We start from the raw sequence: 25,488 nt of genomic DNA on the forward strand, positions 1-25,488 counted from the left end.
ACTGTCCAAAATGTATTTGTTACTTATAATGTTTGCTCTTGATTTTCTGTAAAATATATTTGATAGCCTAAATTCTTCCTATTCTCACTGATGAAATAAGAAGGTTTTAACAAATGAGATATTTCATTGCATTCATTATTGTTTCTAACTATGCACTAGAGCACTTGGATATTGTCTTTGTTTTTATCTTATTCACTAAGCCAGTATGTTAGTTAATGTCAGTGATATTAGACCTAACAGGAATTACCTATGATATTTTTTATATCATCATTTATGGAACTCAAAGGGTAACAGTAACAGAGAACAATCTTGCACCCTACCTACAGGAAATAGCAAGACGAGATGAAGAGCCTAAATCTGATAGTGGCTGTCTTGAATTTTGTGATTTACTTCTCGGTAAGTTTCAGTATTTTGAATAGCTATCCTTATGTAATTAAAAATTAGATGGAGAAGAAAAATGGATTCAGATAACTAGCTTAGGTTTAATGCCAGAGGGAACATTTTTGCTGAACAAAACAATCGTACTTTTACTATTCTATTTTCTGTTTATAAATTTGACTCTTTTATTATTAATCTTATAACTAATAAAGATAAAAGTTACACCGCATATAGTGTACAATTTGATAGGGCTTCTCTATGCTTTTTTTTCACGTAAGAGATTCCTTTGGAAAGTTTGCCATGGGAATTCGAATGCACAGAGGATTCTTAACCTTAACATATAACCTGCCCTTCCTCATGCTGATATTGCATATAAATAAAGTGATCGTATATAAATAAAGTGATTAGCGAAACAACTAGTGCATAAAACAGAAAGAGGAGATTTTCAGAATGTTGCTCTTTTTGATTAATTTAATACTGTGACTATTGATTAAAGGTTTTTAGTAAAATACAATCTGCAAGGGAAACCTCACAAAAATATTGTACTTCTTTCTCTTTAGTATAATGGGAGTCAGGAAATATACAATCAGTCAAATCAACATTTTGCTGCCAATTCACCTTTGTCCTCATCTGACAACCACACAGCAAGTCAAATATCATTCATCCTAAGATCAAACGGAAATGCTACAGCTACAGAAGATGCAAATAGCTACTCTGGGTCTACTGATACAGTAACAAGGCTTTCTGGATTTCTTTCAGAGAGAAACCACTCAAAGACTCTTCAGGGCAGCATATATAACATTTTCCCATTTGGGAATTATGTACCTCGTAACTCTTCAGCTAGCCAGACTTCAGCAAGCTTTGCTTATGGAGAGGGTACAGTAGACAACTCTACTCAAACAGGGTCTCCAATCAGTAATGCTTCACGTTCCTCTGCTGCTGTGAAGGGCATGTCTGTTGTTAGTACCACAACTTCCAGCTTTGCACCTAACTCAAGAACAGTACAGGGAAGGGTTGTTCTTTCCAGAGAAAATAGCATCTCAGCACCTGTTTCCATGACAATGTACAAGTACATGTCTGATCCCACTGTTCCTCAGTTTCAAATCAACTCCAAAGCAATCCAGAGTCCTGAGCCCTTCTTTCCATCTACGGGCAGTTCAAAACCCTTCTTTGCCTCTAATCCTGCTGCCTATATCCAAAATCCTAAGAATGATTTCACTGCTACCAAAAAAGAGGACACCATTACCACAACAAATACAGAAAGCCTCCTTGGAACTGATAGCACTACTCAGGAGAAAGAAGCAGGACCAGACAGTATATTCTTTATTAATACCATGGCCCTTATGGCAGGAAGTAATACAGGAAAAATTGATGCCACAGATATTCTAGAAGGTTATGTAACTCTGCCTGATGTTCCTGAGCTGGAGGACGACAGCATGGTTATAATTGATGCTACTTACCTGGGAAGATACAGCAAACGTGTGAGCAATGCTCCTGACTTTCCAAGGAAAGACAATTCTATTGTAATTGATGCCACTGACATGAGGAATAATGGCAGAGTTAAAGTTAATGCTCAAACCCCTGGCATTTCCTTTTCAAAAAAAAGCAGGGACTTTGCTTCTGTTCCTACTCTGAGTACTTATGATAAAGCTGAAACCAAACCTATCACAATTGCTACTGATATTGATAGAGCTATGCCCAATATCAATCCCATGATTACTGCAAATTATTTTCTTAATGATAGGATGCCTGAGAAAAGCAATGAGGTTGTTAGCAATTACACTAATACCAAAACTATGATAGATGTAGCTAAATATGCTATGCAGGTGGGGAACTTAAACATTCCCCAAACAAATAGAATCATCTCTACAAAGCAGTATGCTAACCCTAATCTTGTAAGCCCATCTAGAGATGATGGCACTCTAGTCAGAGTTGATGCCTCTACCTTTATTAAGTCTGTTGTCCCTTCTGATCATCCTCAAGCAAGAAATCCTATGAAGAAAACTTCTTTGGCAAACATTATAATGCCAAAAACTTTTCATAATAAGGCTGCCCCAGCAGCTTTGACATTAGCTGTCTCCCCTGCCTCTCAAGGAGATGTTGATACCATGTTTTATATCCCAAGATATGAATCTGAAAACTCTTTCATGGAAGACATAATATTAAACTATAAGGAAGCTTCCCCTCAAAAGGTAGGCATTATGGCAGAAGCAAAAGATACACTTCAAGGAAAAAGTGTTGGTCGTTATAATTATATTACATCTCCTGCAAGTGAAAATGTTCCTAGAGACAGATATTTGACTACTAAATATTATCCTATTAACTCTGATGTATATGACTCCACCAGATTGAGAGGAACAATCAAAACCATGGCTGATCAAACTGGATTTAGGAATCCTGCACCTTCCTACATGGTTGAAGTCTCAAAACCTCTACTTACAAAACTTACTCCAAAGTTTCAAGGAAAAATGACTTTAAGAAACAGTAATAGCGGCACTGATTATGGTGCCTTCTTTGGTGGTGATAATCTTTACCTAGACATTAAAGAAAACATCCCAAAAGGTTATACTATTGTCTCTGAAAGAGAATCTACGTTTACAATACCAGATTTTAGAATTCCAATAAGAGATAACATAAATCCTGCTCTGAAAGGCACTATGTTATTAGGCAAAGAAACTTTCAGCAAAAATCAAGCATCCAATATTGATAAACAAATTGATCTCAGGACAAAAAAAGACCAACCTGCTTCCGGTAGCATAACAAAATTTCCTGCAGGCATTATTCCTGTGACTTCCTTCACATCTATCTCCTCTGAAGACAAAAATAGGGAAGATTATTCCCATACACCTAGAACAGGCACTCCTCTATCGCCGGGACACATAAATACATTGGGAGGTGATTCCTTCATTCTTGGGCCTGGCTTTAGTCTGGCAACGGAAAATAAGCTAGATGATATGAATTTTTTCATCGCTGGACCTGATAAAAGTGATTCAGAATATTTGGTTAAGCCTCAAGCACCTTCTAATTTAAAAGTAATTTTTTCAGATGACTCCACATTAACTCTTCCAGAAGCACCTAGGCCTAACGATCAAAACATTGCATCTCTTGATAAAGTCACTAGCACAGGAAGGTCCTTCACAAACACTGCGACTGGATCATATGGCCTACCGTGGAAATCAACTCTTCCTCGTTCTGACTTCACAGCACCTGTGAGTACCCCAGAAGTATCGGGACCACCGGTTGAACACTCTGCTAACATTGACCAAAACTGGGAAATGGCCAAGGTGCAAAGTGTCCTTCAGCCCATCTCTATGGTTTCCTCTCTTCCTCTGGAAGACCCTACTACTTTTTCAAAGAGCTCCATCAATGTAGCCTCTGAGAGAGCAAACACTGAAAATGGGGGCATTAGTGATAAAACTGAAACCACGGGCTTTTCACCTAAATTAACCCTTCAACCTAGAATTGACAAAAAAGAAGAGATAAATAAAAGTCCCGACCATGATGTAAGTCTCTATATAAATGAAGCAGTTATTCCATCTACAGAAGAAATCACTCCCTCGGAAACTCAGGCTAGTACATTCCACAATAAAGATAAGGCAGTGAAGGCTAAACTTTATATTTCTGAAGCCAATATTCCAGTGAACTTGAGAGAGGTAAACACAGTAAAAGTTAATCCTTTCATTCTTAAGCCTGATGTTACTTCTGCTGAATGGAAAGCACCTGGAACTTTAAAAGAAGCCTTTTACCCTGACTCCATAATGAACACAGCAAAGCTGACAACAGCCAGGACTAAGGGTTCATTTTTTCTTGATAATGAGAATATAGAGAGGTTTATTACAAACTCCTATAAAAATTTACCCTTGAAATCAAATCTTCCTCATACTGATGTTACTAAAGTTAGTAATTTTGAACTTGATCCAACTTTCATCGTGGGAGAGGACAACATAGAAATGACTGAATACTCTAACATCGATAATGCTCCCACCATCATCAGTCTCCCTAATGACAGAAGAATGGAGTACCCCCTTGTTCCAGAACCAGAACTAATGACAACACGTGAAGACAGGAGGATGTTCACAGCTGATTCCATTGATCCTGCTGTGATCATAACTCCCACAGAAAATAAGAATCAATTTCATAAGAAAGTCATCTCATCTGCTATTTATAACAATGCTGCCTCAGATGGAGCAAAAGCCACCATATCAGCCAGATTAGATGCAAATAAAGATAAAAGAAACTTGGCAGATGTGGCTCCTTCACAGAACAGCATCATTTATTTCAATGTCATTCCTGATGATGACCATGCCTTCATCAGTAAAGACACTGAGGAAGCAAACAACAGAACTTCAATCTCTTCCTCATCCATAAATAAGGCAACCACCATTGTGACTGATCCCATTTCTCTCTCCAAAGGAGGCAATTATGAAGGAGGTCATTCTGTTCTGTCTGGAGAAAATAATGTTAAGTCTAGAGGATTCCCTTCTCTATCAACATCTGCCATGCTCATCCCTATTGCCATAACTGAAAATTCTGAAACTTCTGACCTAATGAGATATGACTTCTTATCTGAATCTTCACTAGCTGGATCAGAAGTGTTAGAGATAATAAATGACTATGCTGATGCCATTAATGGAGGTGACATTCCAGAGGGGCAGATCACAATAACTCAAACTGACATTCAGTCCCACCCCTTAGCTGGGAATGCTCCATCAACTGGATTCACTACTTTTACAGAAAATCCCACAGCTGGTGAAGTTGATTCAGTTTTCTTTCTGAATAGAGATGCTCCTGACCAATATAAAGCTAAGGCTGAAAAAACATATTTCAACCCTCAAAGAGCAACGATGAAAGCATTTTCACTTAGAGAAGATTCTCAAAATAATATCTATGGGAAAAGAAAAATAGCTAATCTACCTGATCAAAAAAATCCAACTCCTAAATTTTTAAGTCACTTTACAGATATGACAGCTCTCATTCCTACTGTGGAGAAAATCCATCCCTCAGCAACTGAGCCCAACACTCTGTCCAAGAGTGACAACAATATGAAAGAGAGCATTCATTTTTCTGAAGCAGGCAATTCTTTCTCCAGAGATGCAAGTACATTGAAAAGAGATCCTTTCCTTGTTAAATCTGATGCTTCTTTGGTTAAGCATCAAGCACCTTCTAATTTAAAAGTAATTTTTTCAGATGACTCCACATTAACTCTTCCAGAAGCACCTAGGCCTAACGATCAAAGCATTGCATCTCTTCATAAAGTCACTAACACAGGAGGGTCCTTCACAAACACTGCAACTGGGTCATATGGCCTACCATGGAAATCAACTCTTCCTCCTTCTGATTTCACAACACCTGTGAGTACTCCCAAATATTCTGAGCTTGCTCCTTTTACTACTATGGAAATAGATACCACAACAAGAATTAATAATAATGCCCGACCTGAGAAATCAATGATTCCTTTTGACCAATTAAGCATTTTGCCTAGTTCCATTGCCTCTGAAAAAGCTATGGTAAGCACCTTTAATAAGAATATATTTGGGCCCCAAAATTTTAGAGAGAGAGAGAGAGATAATAAGTATGAAAGAATTTTCTTTATAGAAGACAATTCAGAAAGAGGGGGAGACATTTCTTCTGCAGACAAATTCATCTCAGCATATGTGGACTCTATAACCATTACATTTGATGACAGTGGCTCTGATGGTGTCTCAGATGAGGATGGCTTTGAATCAGAGAAGAAAGCAAGTAATTCCATTATGAAAATGAGCACGTTCACTTACGCCCCCAAGACAGATGGGTCTTTTGCATCATACAGCACAGCTGCTGCTTCAAAAAATCTATCTAAAGCAAAACTCTCAGAGTTTGAAACTAAAGGAAATTACCAAACTGTTATTCCTAGGCAAGAACACAAGAACTTTGACATTGTGGCCACTGCGCCTAAAGATTCTACTGCCCATGTTAACTCCAAGACTCGTAGTTCCACAACATACTTTCTAACTGATGCAAGTGAAAATTTTCCTCCTATTTTTACTGACAAAACATCTGTGGGAAAAAATGCCATAGATGGTAATGATGTCACCATAATTCCTTATGAAGGATCAGACTTTGGAAATAAAATAAATAAGCATTTCTTTGTTCCAGGCACAGGACCCATTGTTAAAAGCAGGACATTCACAACTGATGCTACTAATCATGCTGTCAAAAATAGGAATCATTTCTTCAGGAAAAACACATCACCTGTCATCTATAACACATTTATACCCGCTAAAGCAGACACTACTACATCCACTACTTCTGGATTTGCTAAAGATGAAACCGGCATAGCTGTGGTGTCTGATTCAAGGTTTAGCACTTTTCCTTCAGCTCAGCTTTCAGATGATGGCATTTCCAGTATGGCGAAAAGCACACAAGGTGCCTTCAACACAGCCCTTACTTCTTTTTCTCCTTTGAAAAAAATGTCTGTCATTACATGGAGTGCTCCTGCTATCTCCACAAAGGACAAAAATCATTTTGGCCATTCCAGCCTTCCTTTATCATCTCTGAGACTTACATCTATGGGACAGCCTGGAACTCTCTTTCTGATTGCTGATGGTCCTAGTAAAGAAACTGTAAGCCACAGACTTGGAGAAGGTGCAAGCCTATCTAATCCACCAATGTTAATATTAGGGGCATCAGAGCCTGTATCTACATATTCGACTTACTTCAATGAAGGTATTGTCCCTGAAGGGCAAAATGCTAAAAGCCAAATGGTCCCAAGCGCTCTCCCTTTGGTCTATACCTTTCTGCAAACTGATTCTTCTGGTTCTTCAGACCAAGTCACAGATGTTAAACTTAACCCATCTGCTACCATTTCCTGGGCAGACAGCATTTACGGTATTGATGTCTCTGATGGTGTAAATTCAGGACCCAAGAAAACAACCAAGTTTTCAACTCTTTTACCTGTTGAATATAATGCACCAAATTCCTATCACACAAGGGAAATAACTAAAGCTTCTGTAGTGAAAGACAGAGCTACTGAATCTGAAGTGAATCGTCTTTCAGATGTAAATATAATGCCAGGAGATGGCTCAGCTCCCCAAATAGAAATAAACTCTCTAAGAGATGCTGACATAAAGCCTTTTCTTGTGAATAAAAATGTCATTGCTGACGCTAGATCAATCAGTAAGGATTATGGCAATGTCCCTATAAAAACTTACTCAAGCTCTCCCATACTCAAAGATTCCCTCTCAGCTGGATCTGTTTGGCAGGAAGCCAACTCCATGGCTGGGTATTCAAACTTGCCCATGAAAGCAATTAACATTATTCCTACTGATGAAAAATCTTCACCTCACACAGAGATCATTTCCTTGTTGAAAGGAAATTCTCAGCTGGAATTTGGTACAGCCAATCTCGGAGCAGCAAATAATGAATTTCAAGCTTTGGAAAGCACAAATATTACTCCTAAATCCATTGCTGAGATAGAAAAAATATTACCCAAGTTGCAGGAAATTTCTGTTGTACCACAAAATAACAAGGAAGCCGGAAAAGACAACTTATTGAAGGCTGGCATTTCTCCATCACCAGTGGAAGCAATTACTCCACAGTATATTCCTGGGGAACCTACAGACAAGAAGCCAGATTTGAGGGTCATGAATGACTCTGCTCTAAATGCCACCTCCATTGGAAACAAAGAAATAGTGGCCCAACAGACTACCACGCCCTTCAATTAAAATTTACTTTATCTTGCATCCGACATTCTAATCTCTGGAGGAGAAAGGAATGAAACTATAGATGCTGATGTAATAAAGCCTCTAAAATGTTATTTCTGCCCTTGCTTTCTTCACTGTTTCTTTTCTGAATGAAGATATTGAACCTGAAACTTCCTCAGCAATTCCATTCCAGAGATGACTATAATCACCTCAATTAAAATTAAAAAACTCTTATTTTCTCTAATCTATAAAATCTGAAGATATGCTTTTTCTAAAACAAGAATCTCTTATTCAAAGGAGATACCATTCATCTAGCAGTTAATTTTTTTTAAACTGTAAATGACATGTCTTGTGATGAAACTCAAGATATTCTGTATATGAAGAAAACTGTAACGGTTGATGTCACTATGACATTGGCATTTTCAAAGTCTGTTTTTGAGGACTGTTGTCCTAGTCAAGTATCTCACATTCTCAATCTGAAATGTACTTTTTAAGGTCTATGGTTTAAAGAACACAGATAAAGGCAATGGCATCACGCTTAGGAAAGAAAAGCCTTATGGTGTAGTCAGTGTGACTACACTTCCTAGTGGAAGCATAGTTGATGTAACCAGAAAGTAATTCCTGAAATTAAGAAGTATATGGCAATCTAATATCACTGAAGATGGTATAATCATTTCACCTGGCATTTCTGACCAAGGATTAAATGCTTATAAAATATTTTACTACTTATTCCAACTCTATTCAATGTAACAGACACCAAGTCTTCCAAGATAGATAGTAGTTATTCAACAACCCCTTCAACTTTTTTTCTTTTTTGTGCATAAAGAAACTTTTCCAAAAAAGAGATCAAATCTTCTGTTTACAATATGCCTTATCCCTGAATCAAGTTTCATAAACACACTAGATGACACAAAGAAAAAGTGGAGGTTAAAAATCCTCTTGCTAAATTAGCCAACACAGAAAATGAATTTACTGTGTGACTTCCTTTATTTCCCTTGGAGTTGGTAGTATTCCTATTTAGAAATAAAGAATCTATGCCTGTTTCTACTTCTTGAGACTTCCTTTCACGTTCCTGATGCTGACAGCATTCTGTATATCAATACAGGCATTGATGCCTTCAATAGTTTTATAACTTGAAGCAAAAATATTTCTAGAGATGCCACCCATATATTCAAACTGAAAAATATCCATCATGTGCCCTACTGTAATATTCCTACAAAAACTTATGATAACTCTACATTAGAAGGCAGTCAACTAATAGAAGCTGTAAACTTTGAGGCTAGGTCAATATTTAATGAAAAATAAGCAATCTCTCTTGATATGGAAATCACTACGCTAGCTGGTGCAGCTGCCCTCTTTCAGATTTAGCTGACTGTGGGTCTGAAAATTATATTTACTCTACTGACACTATTTGGAAAAAGACTTTTTCTAAAACTTATACTGGACCACAGTCTCCTTTCATATAATTCAGTCAAACCTTAATGTTGATAACACAATGTTGATTTCAGATATAACTAATATCATTATAGAAAACATTCCCTCTAAAATTGAAAGTCTATTTCTAAAGGTTGATAATGGTTATTTCTCACCCTGATCTTGTTTCTGGGAAAACTACTCCTTGGGCAGCTATAATGACATTCAATAGACAAAAAAGAATTATGAGACATAACATCAACTCTCTGACAGAAACTACTTTTGGGGATGAAATAACACTGTCCACTAAAAAACATTCCTAAAGAAATTAAACCCACAAAATTTGACACTCTTGCTGTTATTCAAGTTAATTCAAGAAAAAGTAGGAATTATAATGAAGAAGAAAACTACAAATATCCTAGCAGGCCAGTTATTATTTTTTTTTCATTACCACTGCTGAAAAGTGAGAATTTCCTCTCTGAAGAAGAGAACTAACTCAAGTCACCTCTCCCCAACTACATTCTGCAGCTACATTCACTGCCAAAGATGCTGCTTTTTGGAGACATTTCAATACCGTGAATCTCAAGGGAAGATGCTTCACCTGCAAACCATAGTATTACTTACTGGGAATATAAGAGACTTGAAGCTGATGCTGTTAATCTTATGGCTCCGAGAGTTTCCCCTACTGACTCTAAAACCACAAAGTATTTTAAAGACCTGGCAGAACCTGCTAGGTCTGTTTCAAGTGGCACTCATTTCATATGGGAAGGCATGTCCCTTGTAAACAAATACATGATAAATCCAAAATCCCTCACAATTGAAATGTGTTTAGCTGTGAATATTGGTAACATAATCATAGGGGACTCCATTATACTTTAATCTACTATGAATACTCCTGCCAAAGGGAACCCAACCACAGCAAAGAAACAGCTTCTCAGGAGAGCCAATGCCACTGCCTCTGTGGTTGATGCAATAATCGCCATTATGACAAATGCTTCAGCCACTATAACGACACCACTCTCCTGCCTGGAGATGCCACTGAGTCCCAGGAGAAAGATCTTGTGAATGTGTATGGTGCCACTTTCACTTCATGGCTGAAGATGGTTCTCCTAAAATTTATTCTCATCCGCCAAAAGAAAAGAGTAAAACATCAACTGAAGCAATCATTGTCTTTGGGGCTGACAACGCTGTCTCTAAATCAGAAAAAACTATTACTTCAGAAGGAGACCACATTTCCTCAGTAAATGACTATACACTAGAAAATGATTTTTCAACTATTACAAGTAATAAGCTTTCACCTCCAAAGGAAAGACTAAAATCTGAAGACGATGTTGAGAACCATATTATTAAGACAACAACTCATCTGGAGAAAGAAATTACCACTCTGACTGGCACTACAGATTTTGAGACTGATGACTCTGTCACTGAAAATTTCATTCCAGTGAAAATTGGCAATGTTTCATCACCAGTTGCAACTGTCTCATTAATAGATTTTTCCATTGATCTAGAAGAAAAAGAAATCTTACTGGATAACATTGACCCAGAGGATAAGGATGGCTCAATAATTTCTGAAGTCTCCGACAAACCTAAGGAAAGCACCATCAGCACTGCTCATACCCCTGACCTTTCAGATAAGAAAAGCGCACCTGATATTAACAATTGTAACTCCTCGGTCAACTCCAGAGCCACTACTGATGAGCTTGTCCAGATCACTGACTCCTTTATTCTTGAGTCAGAAGTCTCTGCCTCTACTGAAAAAAATGTCACCACTATTCCAGACATATCTGCCTTTGCAGAAGAGAAAATTAACGAAATTGATTTAGTTCTTTCAGAGGATGACCCTAATGCTGTGGCTAAATTAACTGACGCTGATGAGGAAAACTTTATCACTGTGTTTGAACTCACTGACTCCACTGAAAAAGACAAAGATAACCCAGAAGATATTCCACTAACTGATGAAGAGTCTATTGATGAGGTGAATGTTTGGGTGGAGAGAGATACTGCAAATGAAGGGGAGACCCATTCTGTTTTCCTAACTGCCGCTGAATCCAGATATGAATTCACTGCCCCTGCGTCAGTAGCTATAAACCACATGGAAGATTCATCTGTTACATCAGTGGAAGATTTGTATGAAAATGAATCTGAAACTAAGGCTCCCGAGTCATCTTCTGAGACCACCCCTGACCCAGATACCCTGAACCACAAGGAAGATGCCTTTACAACCGAAATGGACGTCTTTACACTACTAGCGGAAGATCCAAATGGGTTCCTGATTTGAAAGCAGTAAAAGGAATGCCATACATGATTGTGCAGTAGCCTAGTCAACTAGTCATAACATCTAAGAAAAGAAGTTCATCCAGTAAGCAAAATCTAAAAAACAAAAACAAAAAAAGGGGTGGATATTTTTAAGGCAAGTATCAGACTTAGGAAATGCAGATGCTTAGGAATAGAGGTTATGCAGCAGAATATATTTTGAAAATCAAAAAAAAACAGCAGTACAGGAGTCCCCTTAATATTACAAAGTTTAATTGAGTTATCTAACAATTACTCATTTTAATATAAAATATTCAATCCTAGCCTTCAAGGATATGATAAGAGAGCAGTGAAGAAATCTCACTTCCTGCTACAATGAATTGCATATGTCATTATAGTTAATTCCAAGTGGTATATTTTAGTGAAAGTTAAGGAGACAATCATATTAACATATATTGTTACAGTGTTAAAAGCTCTGAAAGGTTGATTCTAAACAGATTTTTTCTATTATTATGCAACCAATGATTCTCTTCTTTTAAAAAATATATTTGTAGCCCTCATGCATATAAGAATTAAGGCTATTCATTAATTGTTGAGTACTCACATCTAAAATATATAAGACAGATGTGACAGAGCTCTTGGCTTAAGCTCGATGCAAACTAAGGCAAAATGATATTTTACAATATGTGCATGTTTCAAAAAATATTGTATATAAACATGCAAATTGATTTAATTTTCCTTCTTTCAAAATTTTTTTCCTGAATCTTTGTCAATTTTTTTCAGGTCTTAAACACTGAATATCCCATTCTTCTTATGTTCTTGGTTACAATTCATGGACTTATTTCTTCTTTTCTGGCACAGACTTGTAAAATGGGTCCATTTTCACTTCACTGAGTTTTCTTCAATAAATCTTTTTGACAGCAACTGATATACTGTGTGGGTGAGTTTGATAATCTAGTACAGAATTCTCAAATTAGGAGAATTTGAGTAAAATGAAAATCTATTTAAAGAAAAATATAGTTCTAGGCATCAGGAATAGAATACACCTATAGAAACTCTTAAACTTATTATATTTTAAAAAACAGAGAAAAACAAACCAAAACACTGGACGAATAATAAGCAAGTGGTGTATATGAGGGTTTGGGGGTATAAAGATAGGGATTTGCACCATTAGACTTTAACTAGAATAATTATGGTAGACTTCTAAAACCCAGAAGTAATTTTAAGATAAATATTTAGGATACAGTAAAATAGAATTCAAATCCATGTGATATATGGTAGTTAACAAATCTCACACAGTTGAGCAGTTCAGAAAAAAGTAAGTTAGGGTGCTACGTAAGACCTTACTCTAAAATAAATTCTGTATCGATTAAAGACTGTAGTGTAAAAATTAAAAACACAAAATCTTAGTGGGAAACGTATATCTATGCATATGGGGTTGAGAAATCAGACATAAAAGTAAAAGCAAAAAAATATTAATAGATTTAACCACATGAATAGTGAAGTTATGACCAAGGAAAAATAACATAAAATCAAACAGAAAAAAAAAAATCAAACAGCAAATTTTAACTGGGCAAAATAACTACTTTATACATAGCAGTGAGAAAGACTGTTACCCTTAATCCACAGAGAGTTCCTACATAGAAAGCATTTTAAATGGGCAGTAGAAATAAATAGATCACAGAACACAATTGCCAATAAACATATGAAAAATATCCAATGATAGTATTCAGAGAATTAAATTAAAATTACTGTATGCCCATTTTATACACTTAACAATTTGGCAATGATAATTTTAAATATTTAATGTTGGCTAATGCAAGTTTCTCCAATCTTTCTGGGAGGCAATTTGACAATATATGTAATAAGCATTAAAAATATCTAAATTATTTGACCTATTAAGAATTAATCTGAGTGCATGGAACAAGCTAAAAGTTATTGCACTCCTAACATAGGCCAGGCACTGCTGTGTTTGCATTTCGAATAACATTTGATCTTCATGATACCCCTATAAGAAGACACATTACTATACCCATTTTTGCAAATAGTCAGAAAAGCTATGTGACATGCACAAAGCCTCAGAGTTAATATGTAACAAAAGGGGCTTCAAATCCAGGCAATCTTCTTGAAGACCCTATATCCTTAATTACTACACTGCATTGGGCCTTCCCAGATTTAATAGAATATGTTGGCAAAAACTTAAATTCACTGATGTGATTTGACATGTTTACCCAGGAGAAATCCTGAAACAGTCTAAATTCTAGTGACATAGAATTTGTTACATTTGGATATATCCATATCAAGTCATAGCGTGCATCTGTTAAAAACCTTTCCATAGGTTATTTAATCACAAGGGGAAATAACCACACTAAACTGCTAAATGAAGGTTATATAATGGTATGTATGTACCATACATACATATACACACACATACAAAAACATATATACACACACACACATATACACTGAATCCATTCCCAATACTCCCTGAAAACTGGAACATCATTGCTATTGAGCTAAACATTACCTAATACATAGTTTGTACCCAATGTTTATAAGTTAATAAAAGAGGATATGAGGTGGCTGCTGGAGTCATCTTGGGATCACAAGGAATGAAGTCAACACTGAGGAAAATTAGAGCCAAGAAATTGAAAAAGGAACTGAGTTCTAGTAATATCATGAACAAGCCTTACCTGGTCTCCTTATTATTCAGTGACAATATATTTTCTATCCTAATTAAACAAGTTTAGGTTGAATTTTCTGTTATCTGAAATTAAAGCATACTCATAATTAAGAACTCAGCCTGGTTTAAGCCCCTGCATCTTTCCTCATCATGTTCCCTTTCCCTAGAATTCTCTGTAGTCTCAACTGGTAATATATAGACAGAGAAAGAGTGTGTTGTCTAGACAAAATATTGAAAAAATATGTAACAATATCTTAGTGGTTCTCTCTAGGAAGGAACTACAGAGGATTTTGTTTCATTCTCTGTGCTCTCAAGTATTTTCTAAATATTCTGCAATGATCCAGAATATAAACTGAGTGTGATTTATATCATTGTAAATGATTGTCAACACCATCAGCCTTAAAACCTGGGAACTGTCTTAGATTCCTTACTCTGCCTTACTTCCTACATCCAATAAAAATATTAATTAATGTTTATTGAATGTCCCCTATGTGTTAGACAACTGTTAAAATATTTCCTTCATAAGGCATAGCTCACCTGCTTTATTCCAAGCATGGTGAAAACCTTTTGTGACACAACAGTGAACCAATTGACATAGCCACTGCCTTTGTGGAAATTAATCTACTGGGAAAAACAAATGCTAAACAAATATTCTCAAGTAATCACCCATGAAGAAATATCTAGATATAGATTGTGATGGGTCTTAACAACAAAAACTAGTAAGGTTATAGCAGCAGACTTCTAGACAAAGTTAAGGTCAGGGAAGTTGTTACTGAGCATGCGAGATTAATGCTGAATTTTAGATTGTTCTCAAGATCTCTCTTTGATAGAAATATAAAGCTGGGACCCCACAGCTATTGAGCTGAAAGATGTGAAATTGGGGAAAAAATCTCTAATTGCCCTAAGGCCAGAAATGGCTTAGGTTTGTCAAGGAAATGAACAGACTTCGTGGTTGGAACCTGGCATCAGGTGGAATATAGCTCAAGATGAATCTGGGGAGATAGAAGACAAATCATATGATGCATGCTGAACTGTTATGGACCTTATCCAGAATATATTTGGAAATTTCTAAAGGTTTTAATTTTTATGTTCCCGTAACCATCTAAGTACTGAGATACGTGGCAAATTACACACCTTACAAACTGTAGTCATAGTTTCTTTTGGAACCCTTGTTCAGGGGGAAATGAAGCCCTAAGGCATAAATTGGACTGGAATATTTAAACGATAGCAATAAATAAAAATGGTAAAATGCTCTACAACAGAAGGTAATAGGAATTTGGGTACAGCGCTAGGCAAAGGGAGGGAAAACAGAGCTCCTTGGCAACTGCCTAGAACCCAGGAAGAAGAGTGGTCAGTGAGATTCCTGGTGACCAGTGGACATCTGACTTTTCAAAGAAGGGATGTCTAATAATTTTAAATTGTGCAACTTCAAAGTAAAGTCTCTCCGTGCTCTGAAACTGTAAGTACCAAGCTCTTAAATATGCAATTCTTGAGGAAATAAAGGAGTTGGTGGGCTTTAAGAGACATACCTGAGATGTGGGACCAAGGAGTGGATGTGAGACAAATTCTTTCTTCCCCAAATAAACCAGACAATGAAGATCTTAGGAAGGAGAGGCAGACAAATGAGTGGGATGACATTTGGAGAACACTAATTTTGCAGATTACCAAAGTGAAACTGAGAAAGGTAACTGGCCCAAGATAACCAACCTAGTAAATAGCAGTGTTCAGCTCTGGGCCCAGATTTGTTTGACTCCAAAGCCCATGTTTAAAGTCACACTGCTATGTTAAACGATGAATCATTTTATCTCCTTATCAATTCCTCCCCCTTCCCCCATTCCCACTGCCACCCTCTTTTTAAACTTGCCTATAGTCTTATAACTGGCCACCCCACCTCTGGTTCTACATCCCACTAATTATAATGCCCCTCCACACAGATCTCTACAAGTCCCTTAATAACGCCCAATTGTCTTTATGAAAAGTCCAAATTCCATAGTGAGGCACATGAGCCCCTCAGTTTCTTCCTCTGCCCACATCCCACCTGTATTTCTCTTGCCTTCTCTTCACACAGTACAAATCAAGTACTAAATTTAAGCTCCTTGAGAGTTAAGACACCACGGCTATTGAGCCACACTGGGCTGCTATGACAAACGCCACACACAGGCTAACTAAACAGCAAGAGCTTATTGGCTCACAGTTTTGGAGGCTGAATTTCAGAATTAAGGTCTCAACAAGCCATTCTTTCTCCCTGATACTTTCTGGTGCTGGTTTGCTGCAATCCTGGAAGTTCCCTGACATGCCTCTCTGCCTCCATCACATGGCCATCTGTTTCACTCTCTGGGATCTTCTGTAGCTTTCTCTGACTACATAGCATCCAAATTTCCTCCACCACATAAGGGTGTTAGTCATATGGATTTAAGTCCACCCTGTTTCAATTTGGCCTCATCTAAATAAGATCTTCAAAAAGTGAGTCCATACCTTAATAACAACATCTTCAAAGGTCTTATGTACAAATGGGTTCACACTCACAGGAACACGAATTAAGATTTAAATGTGTCTTTTATGAGGCAACTGAATCCATTCCCAATACTCCCTGAACACTGGAACATCATTGCTATTGAGCTAAACATTACCTAATACATAGTTTGTACCCAATGTTTATAAGTTAATAAAAGAGGATATGAGGTGGCTGCTGGAGTCATCTTGGGATCACAAGGAATGAAGTCAACACTGAGGAAAATTAGAGCCAAGAAATTGAAAAAGGAACTGAGTTCTAGTAATATCATGAACAAGCCTTACCTGGTCTCCTTATTATTCAGCGACAATATATTTTCTATCCTAATTAAACAAGTTTAGGTTGAATTTTCTGTTATCTGAAATTAAAGCATACTCATAATTAAGAACTCAGCCTGGTTTAAGCCCCTGCATCTTTCTTCATCATGTTCCCTCTCCCTAGACTTCTCTGTAGTCTCAACTGGTAAACATTTAATCATCTTTCAAGACTCAGCTCAATTGTTGGGTCCCCTAACCACCCCTTGGTTTGATGATCTGGTGTATATCTCACTAAAAATTTCCTTCAATCCTCCATCTATAATACAGTATTGTATTTATTTTATGAAACATGCTCCTGTGTTACAAGATGGTTCTCTGATCTTTTCCAAAGTTCCCCTCTGTCACAGTGTAATTCCTGCTTACAATCCCCAGTGTATCCATTGCTCACAGCTAATCTGTGGCATAAAAGTCTCCTCCACATCATAAGAAATTCCTGACTACAAAGACAGCTGGATGGAGAGAGAGAGAGAGAGAGAGAAAGAGAGAGAAGTTCTAAAAGGAATAGTCCTTTGACCACACCACAAAGAAAGACATTCTCCTAAAGAGACTCCCTAGCCATCTGTCTAAGTTGCTAAACTAGCTCTACATGAAGAGCAGTAAAGAACATTTGTAACTTCAAAGTACCAAGAAGAATGGGGAATTGAGCCAGTATGGATGTGGTCCATATGAGGAAAAAAATAAAAGATACATGAATTGAATTTTGAGTCTGTATTCTTTATTTTCATAACACTACTATCATGTTCCTTTGGATTTGTTACATGCAATTCCCACATACAGCAATCTAAATTAAAATTGGCATCCCCCTTCCCTCGAACTTTTCTATTCAGTGTTCTCCATTTCAGCAAAAAACATCATCTGCACAGCTGTCCAAGCCAGAATAGAAGACTTATCCTTCATTCCTTGCTCTTACTTCCCACAATCATTAACACAAAGCTTTTCATCTCCTCATCCTAAATCTCTCAGGAATAATTCACTTGTTTCTATTCCCACTGTAACTCCCTTTTCTCAAGTTCTAGCAAGCAAGTGTGACATTTTATAACACAAATTGATCATGTCATTCCCACCTCCATATTCAAAAAGAGCTGATGACTTTCCGCCAACTTTAGGATAAAATCCAAAATCATCAAGATATTTGTCAGGTCCTCTACAACTGGGACCCTGCTTATCTATGCAATCTCATGATATGTCACTATAATTTTTTGACTCTTAATTCATACATAGTTTCTTTCAATTTCTGTAAAGCATCCACCTATCTCAATTCAAGGTCATTGCACATGCTACGCTCTCCCTGGAACATTCTTGAACTCACCTACATATCATTTCCTTGGTGATATCTTTCCTAAATCCCCCACCACATAGAGGCCCTGAATTTTCCCATCATATTGCCCATTAGTACACTCTACCTTCCTTCTGTAATGGTCATCATTTTTCCAAATACCTATTTAATGCTTATCTTCTCTTCTAGACTATATGTTTGATAATTAGGATAATCACACAGTTTATCATCCAGACCAGAGCACTTTTGAGACTGAGGGGACACTATTAATAATGACTGAAGACAACAGCCATGAGTGAGAATGCTCTGGGTAAATAGAGTTATGTGATCACCCAAGTAAAGGAAGAAGTTAGATCTCTCTTCTTTACATCTAAATTCCATGAGCTTGGGATAAAATAGATGCTCCAACTGAACCAGTCACTGAATGAATGGATGTCTTCATTTATTAGATTATGAATGCTCTCAGAGTAAGGATGGCATGGAGTGGATACTAGGGATGAAAATGATTTTACCAGGATAAAAAGGTTTTCATTCAGGCAGGTAATGGTGGCACAGTGGCAGTTTTCACCTGCCATGATGGAAAGCTGGGTTCGATTCCCAGCGCCTGCCTATATTAAAAAAAAAAAAAAAGTTATCAGTATTGCAAGCTAAGAGAAGAACAAAGGAAAAGATCTAGATGCCTAAACGCATTGGTTTGTTCAATAATTTTGAAGTAAGGCTAAAGCACAGTGGGTCTGAGAGAGAATGGTAGTAGATACAGAAAATTATGAGTGATGTTATACCCTTACAAGCAAATCAGAACAAAAATAATAAAATTCCCATCAGACCATGGGTACCAATTCAGGGCCAAAAGCATAGTCTACTTAATGTCTCACATTCTCTAAGATAGCTTTACTGGAGCTAATGGATTTTTGCGGGAACTAAAAAGAGTTTCTGCGTCAAATGCATTTTTGAAATGTTGGGGTGAAATAAGCAGATTTTGTTATAGCAGTACTTCCTGGAAATTTTACATGAGAAAATGTGCATAAAGCATACATGGTGTTCTAGTGAACATTTCTAGGAACTAATGCTCTGTGGAACATGGTTTGGGAAGTCTTGCTCTAGACAGGAGGAAGCATCAAAACTTCCAAGCAGGTATTAATATGTTCATTATGACTTAGATCATTTTGGTGACAAAGTAAAAGAGGGATTGAGGATGGTAAAGGAAGTAAGATGCAGAGAGAAAAGAAACCATGGCACGAGTGTCAGAATGAGATGAATAAGCTCTAAAGAAGAGTAGGAATAGTTATCAGTACAATCCAGTATTCAGTGTTAACCAGAATGATAATGTAATAAACATAAGCTTAACTATATTGCCACCTTTACTTATCTGAGAAAACAAATTATTGTTCCACAAAAAATTTGTGTAAAAATCTGAACATTCCTGGATGGTGTTTGTAGCCAAGTTGTTTGCCCCACTTTAATGAAGGCAAGCATCTTATGAGTTAGAATACCCACATTTTCTCTCATTCAACAGAATTTTTCTTCACTAATTTTTAATAGGAGAAATTGTAGGTTGACAGAAAAATCATGTATAAATAGTTATCATATACCACTCTATATAAACATCTGACTCTATGAATTGGCTTATTCTAATTATGTCATACCCATGAGACCATACAACACTTGTCCACTTGTTTATGGCTTATTTCACTCAGCGTGCTGTCTTCAAGGTTCATCCATGTTTTCACATGTACCATAACTTAATACTTTCATGGCTGAATAATATTACCCTGTCTGTACATACAACATTTTACTATCAATTTACTGGCTGATGGACACTTGCCTTGCTTCCATGTTTTGGCAATTGTGAATAATGCCACCATGAAAATCAGTGTGAAATAATCTGTTTGAGTCCCTGTTTCAATCATTTTGGGTATATACCTAGAAGTAGGATTGCTGGATGATATGGTAATTCTATACTTAACTTTCTGAAGAATGGCCAAACAATCTTCCACAGTGACTACACCATTTTACATTGCCACCAGCAATGAATGACTGTTCCTATTTCTCTACATCCTCCCCAACATTTGCAATTTTCCAATTGTTTTAATAAAAAACAATAGCTGTTTTAGTTTTCCAAAGCTGAAAATGCAATATACCAAAAATGGATTGGCTTTTAATAAAGGGAATTTGTTAGCTTGCAAGTTTACAGTTCTGAGTCCATGAAAACGTTCAAATCAAGGCATCAACAGGACAGTACCTTCTTCCTGAAGAAAGGTTGCTGGAAATCTGGGATTCCTTTGTCACAAAGAAGGCACAGGGTGGCATCTACTAGTCCTCCTCTCCTGGATTTTGTTGCTTTCAGTTTCTGGCTTCTGCATCTCTCAGCTTCTCTGTCTTTTCTCTCTTTTTGTTTCCCTATGTGCTCTTCTGAATTTCAACTCTGAGCTTCTGTGAGGCCTTTTTCTGTATCTTCTCTTTGTCTTTTATCCTCTTATAAAGGACTCCAAGTGAAAGATTAAGACCCATGCTGAATGATGAGAGTCAAAATGCAACTTAAGATCCCACTCGCCAAAAGATCCTATTTACACACCCATGGGAATGGAATAGCTTTAAGAACATGCTTTTCCAGGGTACATACAGCTTTAAACCATAACAGTAATCATTCTAGTGGGAGTGAAATGCTGTTTCATGGTTTCCATTTTTATTGTGCTAATGATTAATGATGTTGAACACCTTTTAATGTGCTTTTTGGCCGTTATATCTTATTTGAAGAAATGTCTTTTCAAGTATTTTGCCCATATTTTAAATTGATTTTCTTTCTTGTGTTGAAGATTTGTTTATATATTCTGGATTCTAAAACCTTATTGGGAGTGGTGAAAGAGTAGTTCAGTGGTAGAATTCTGGCCTGTCATACAGGAGATTTGGATTCAATTCCCTGGCTGTGCACCTACCACTCCCCTCCACACACACACACACACACACACACACACACACACACACACACACACACACACAAAGAAAAAAAAAACCCTTATTGGACAAATAAGGTGTCAGTGGCTGAGAAAGTTCAGAGTCAAGAGGCTACTCTGGAGGTCACTGTTACACAAGCTTCAGTTAGACATCATTACCTATCATAACTTGCCAAACCACAACCAAAACCATTCCAGCCAATCCTAAAGAACACCTAGGGCAATATATAAGACTCTACAAGGATTCCATGCACTGGGGTAACTTTCCAGAAACCTACAACCTTCAGATTCTATCTGTCCCTTGAACAGATAAGTCCTGAAACCTACAGGGGCCAGCTCTCCAGAACATCAGCTAGTTCCATCTATGTAATGTTAGAATGGGCATATGCTCCGAAAGAGTGCAATAGAAGATGAAAGTTGATGGCAGAGTTATACAGAGAAGGCAGGGTTTAACAAACTACCAGAATTGCTGAATCATTATATTGATATTTCTTTTATTCTCTAGTATCTTAGAGTAACTAGAAGTAAAAACCTGAAATTGTGGAATTGTAACCCATACCAAACTCTGAAATCTGTTCTCCAAATTAATTGTATGCTGTGCTTTGAAATCTATTGATTTTTTATGTATATGTTATTTTTCACAAAAAAGAAAAAAAAAGTTGATTGTATAATAAAAAAATATTTATTCCTACTAGTCTCCAATGTTCTGGAGCAGACAGAAGGAAAAATCTGAGATGATGGTATAGTAGCCTATGACAAACTCTGGGATTTGTCCCGTAACTACTTGTTGAGGAGTACTTTGAAAACTATTGCTTTTTTCTTTGCTTCGTTTTGCTTTGTATATATGTTACATTATACAATAATAAAAGATTTTTAAAAAACCTTATTGTATATGTGTTTTTCAAATATTTTCCCCATTGTGTGGGCTATCATTTTACTTTCATGAGAAAACCCTTCTATGCACAAAAGTTTTTAATTTTGATGAGGCCCCATTTATCTACTTTTTATTTTGTGACTTGTGCTATGGATGTAAAGTCTAAAAAAGAACTGTCTAACACAAGGTCCTGAAGTTGATCCTCAATATTTTATCTCAGGAGTTTTGTGTTTCTGGCTCCTATATTTAGGTAGTTGATCCATTTTGAGTTAATTATGTGTACGGTGTGAAGTAGGGGTCTACCTTCATCCTTTTTTATATGGACATCCAGTCGTCCTATTTGCATTTATGGAAGAGATTATTCTTTCCCACTTGAGTAGAATGGACATCATTATCAAAAATCAATTGAGATGGGGGTGGGGTGCAAGGGTAGTTCAGTGGTGGAATTCTTGCCTGCCATGTGGGAGACCTGGGTTCAATTCCCAGTCCATGCACTTCCAAAAAATAATCAAGCAAAACAAACAAAAAACCAAACAAACAAAAAATTTAAACAAATTGTGCTGCAATAAGGGGATACTCAGATGAAAAAGAATGAAATGTGACCTCCGCCACATAGTATCCAAAAAAGAAAAATCAATTGGCGGGTGTGTAGGTGGTTCACTGGTAGAATGCTCATCTTCCATGCAGAAGATACAGGTTTGATTCCCAGACCATGCACAAATGCCCCCCAAAAATATCAATTGCCCATAAATATAAGGGTTCAGTTGTGCATTCTCAATTCAATCAAGTTGGTCTACATGATGGTCCTTGTGCCAGTACCATACAATTTTTATTACTGTGGCTTTATAATAAGTTTTAAGATTGAGACATGTGAGTCCTTCAAATCATTGTACTTTTTTAGGATGGTTTTTGCTATTCAGGGCCGCTTATCCTTCCATACATATTTGATGAATGAGTTTTCCATTTCTACAAAAAGGTTGTTGGAATTCTCACTGGGATTGTATTGAACCTATAAATCACTCTGGGTAGAATTGATATCTTACCAATATTTAGTATATGAAACCACAAACATGGAATGTCTTTCCATCTATGTAAGTTTTCTGGATTTCCTTTACCATTGTTTTGTTTTCTAAGTACCTGTTCTTTATATCCTTGACTAGGCCTATTCCTAGATATTTGTATCTTTTAGTTGCTATTGTAGATGGGATTTTTAAATTGACTTCTTCAGATTGTTCATTACTAGATATTTGCTACTGATTTTTGGTACTGATCTTGTACCCCACCACTTTGCTGAATTTATTAGCTCTAGGAGCTATGTTGTGGATTTTCAGGATTTTCTGTACATAAAAGCATGCCACAGCAAAGTAGAAAATTTTTACTTCTTCCTTTCCAGTTAGATGGCTTTTATTTCTTTTTCTTGCCTAAATGCTCTGGCTAGAATTTCCATCCAATGAACTTTTAGTACAATGTGAGATAAGAGTGTGAAAATGGGCATCCTTATTTTGTACCTGATCTCAGGGGGGAACTTTCAGCTTTTCACCATTAAGTAGGATGTTAGCTGTGGATTTTTCATATATGCCCTCTATCATGTTGAGGAAGCTTACTTTAATTTTTTATACGTGTTTTTATCAACAATTTTATCTGACTTTAGTATGCAGGTGTTGTGGCCTCAAAGAAAGAGTGAGGGAATATTCCCTTCTCTTCAAATTGTCGCACGGTTTGAGCAGGATTGGTGTTAACTCTTTTGGAATGTTTGGTAGAATCGCCCTGTGAAGTCATCTGGGCCTGAGCTTTTCTTTGCTGTGAGTTTTTTTTTAATTAATGATTCCATATCTTTACCAATAATTGGTTCGTTGAGATCTTCTATTTCTTCTTTAGTCAGTTCTGAATTTGTCCATTTCATCTAGTTTATCTAATTTCTTGACATACAGTTGTTCAAAGTATCTTCTTAAAGTTAGATGTTTTTTTCTGTAGGGTCAATAATAATGTCCCCCTTTTCATTTCTGATTTAATTATTTGTGTCCTTTCTCTTTTTTTGTCAGTCAAGCTAAAGGTTTGTCAATTTTATTGACCTTTTCAAAGAACCAACTTTTAGTTTTGTTGTTTCTATTGTTTTTCAATTCTCTGTTTCACTTATCTCTGTTCTAATCTTTATTTCCTTTTCTTCCTTCTGTTCATTTGGAGTTTTGTTTGCTTTTCTTGTTCTACATCCTCCAGTTTAAAGGTTAGGTCTGATTTTAAATCTTTCTTCTTTTTAATGAAATCATTTAGAGCTATAAAGTCACCTCTCAGCACTGCCTTTGCTGCATCTGATAGGTTTTGGTATGTTGGGTTTTCATTTTCATTTACCTCAAGTTATTTCTGTATTTACCCTGTGATTTCTTCTATGTCCCATTGGTTGTTCAAGAGTAGGTTAATTTCCACCGATTTGTGAATTTTCCCTCTCTTTCTGTTAATGATTTTTAGTTTCATTCCATTTTGGTCTAAAAAGATAAATTGTATGATTTCAATATTTTTAAATTCATTGTGACATTTTTTGTGACCTAAGATATGGTCTATCCTGGAGAAGGATTCATGTGTACTCAAGAAAATTGTGTATTTTGTTGTTGTTAGATGAAGTGATGATATAGATATAGATATAGATATAGATATGGATATGGATATGGATATGGACATGGACACGGACACGGATATGGATATGGATATGGACATGGACATGGATATGGATATGGATATGGATATGGATATGGATATGGATATGGATATGGACGTGGACATGGACATGGATACGGATATGGATATGGATATGGATATAGATGGATAGAGATATATTTGTTACTTCTAGTTGGATTAGAGTATCAATCAAATTCTGTATTTCTTTACTCCTCTTCTATCTAGATGTTCTATCCATTATTGAAGAATAGATACACCATACTGAATCAATACTTAAAGGATATACTCACTGGATATATCCTACTATTACTGTAAAACCAATGCAAAAAACACCTTTCACACTTTGCAAATTGGTTTTGGATTGGTGCTTTCCTTCAGAGTGCAGCCCACTTATCAAGAATGTCATCCAAGGTGAATATAAAGTGTAGAGTCTTCCCTATCTTTTCTGGGCCTGTGTCTCATCCTGGACTTCT

The 25,488-nt window shown here is 36.6% G+C and overlaps 2 protein-coding genes across 3 annotated transcripts in view; one reads left to right on the forward strand and one right to left on the reverse strand.

The window, feature by feature from the left end:
- CSN2 (casein beta) overlaps positions 1–25,488 on the reverse strand; it is a 365,252-nt gene that overhangs the window by 271,045 nt on the left and 68,719 nt on the right. The gene's annotated exons all lie outside the window — the stretch shown is intronic.
- On the forward strand, positions 10,460–12,654 carry CABS1 (calcium binding protein, spermatid associated 1). 2 transcript variants are annotated; one of them, XM_077137040.1, is made up of 2 exons: positions 10,460–11,832; positions 12,510–12,654. In XM_077137040.1, the coding sequence occupies exon 1, from the start codon at positions 10,564–10,566 to the stop codon at positions 11,749–11,751; it is 1,188 nt and encodes a 395-aa protein (XP_076993155.1). In that variant the 5' UTR covers positions 10,460–10,563; the 3' UTR covers positions 11,752–11,832; positions 12,510–12,654. The 2 variants fall into 2 exon arrangements, with proteins under 2 accessions (XP_076993155.1, XP_076993154.1); XM_077137039.1 differs by having other exon boundaries at positions 10,461–11,883.

Source organism: Tamandua tetradactyla, chromosome 19 (genome assembly GCF_023851605.1).
Source record: "Tamandua tetradactyla isolate mTamTet1 chromosome 19, mTamTet1.pri, whole genome shotgun sequence".
Classification (NCBI taxonomy): Eukaryota; Metazoa; Chordata; class Mammalia; order Pilosa; family Myrmecophagidae; genus Tamandua; species Tamandua tetradactyla.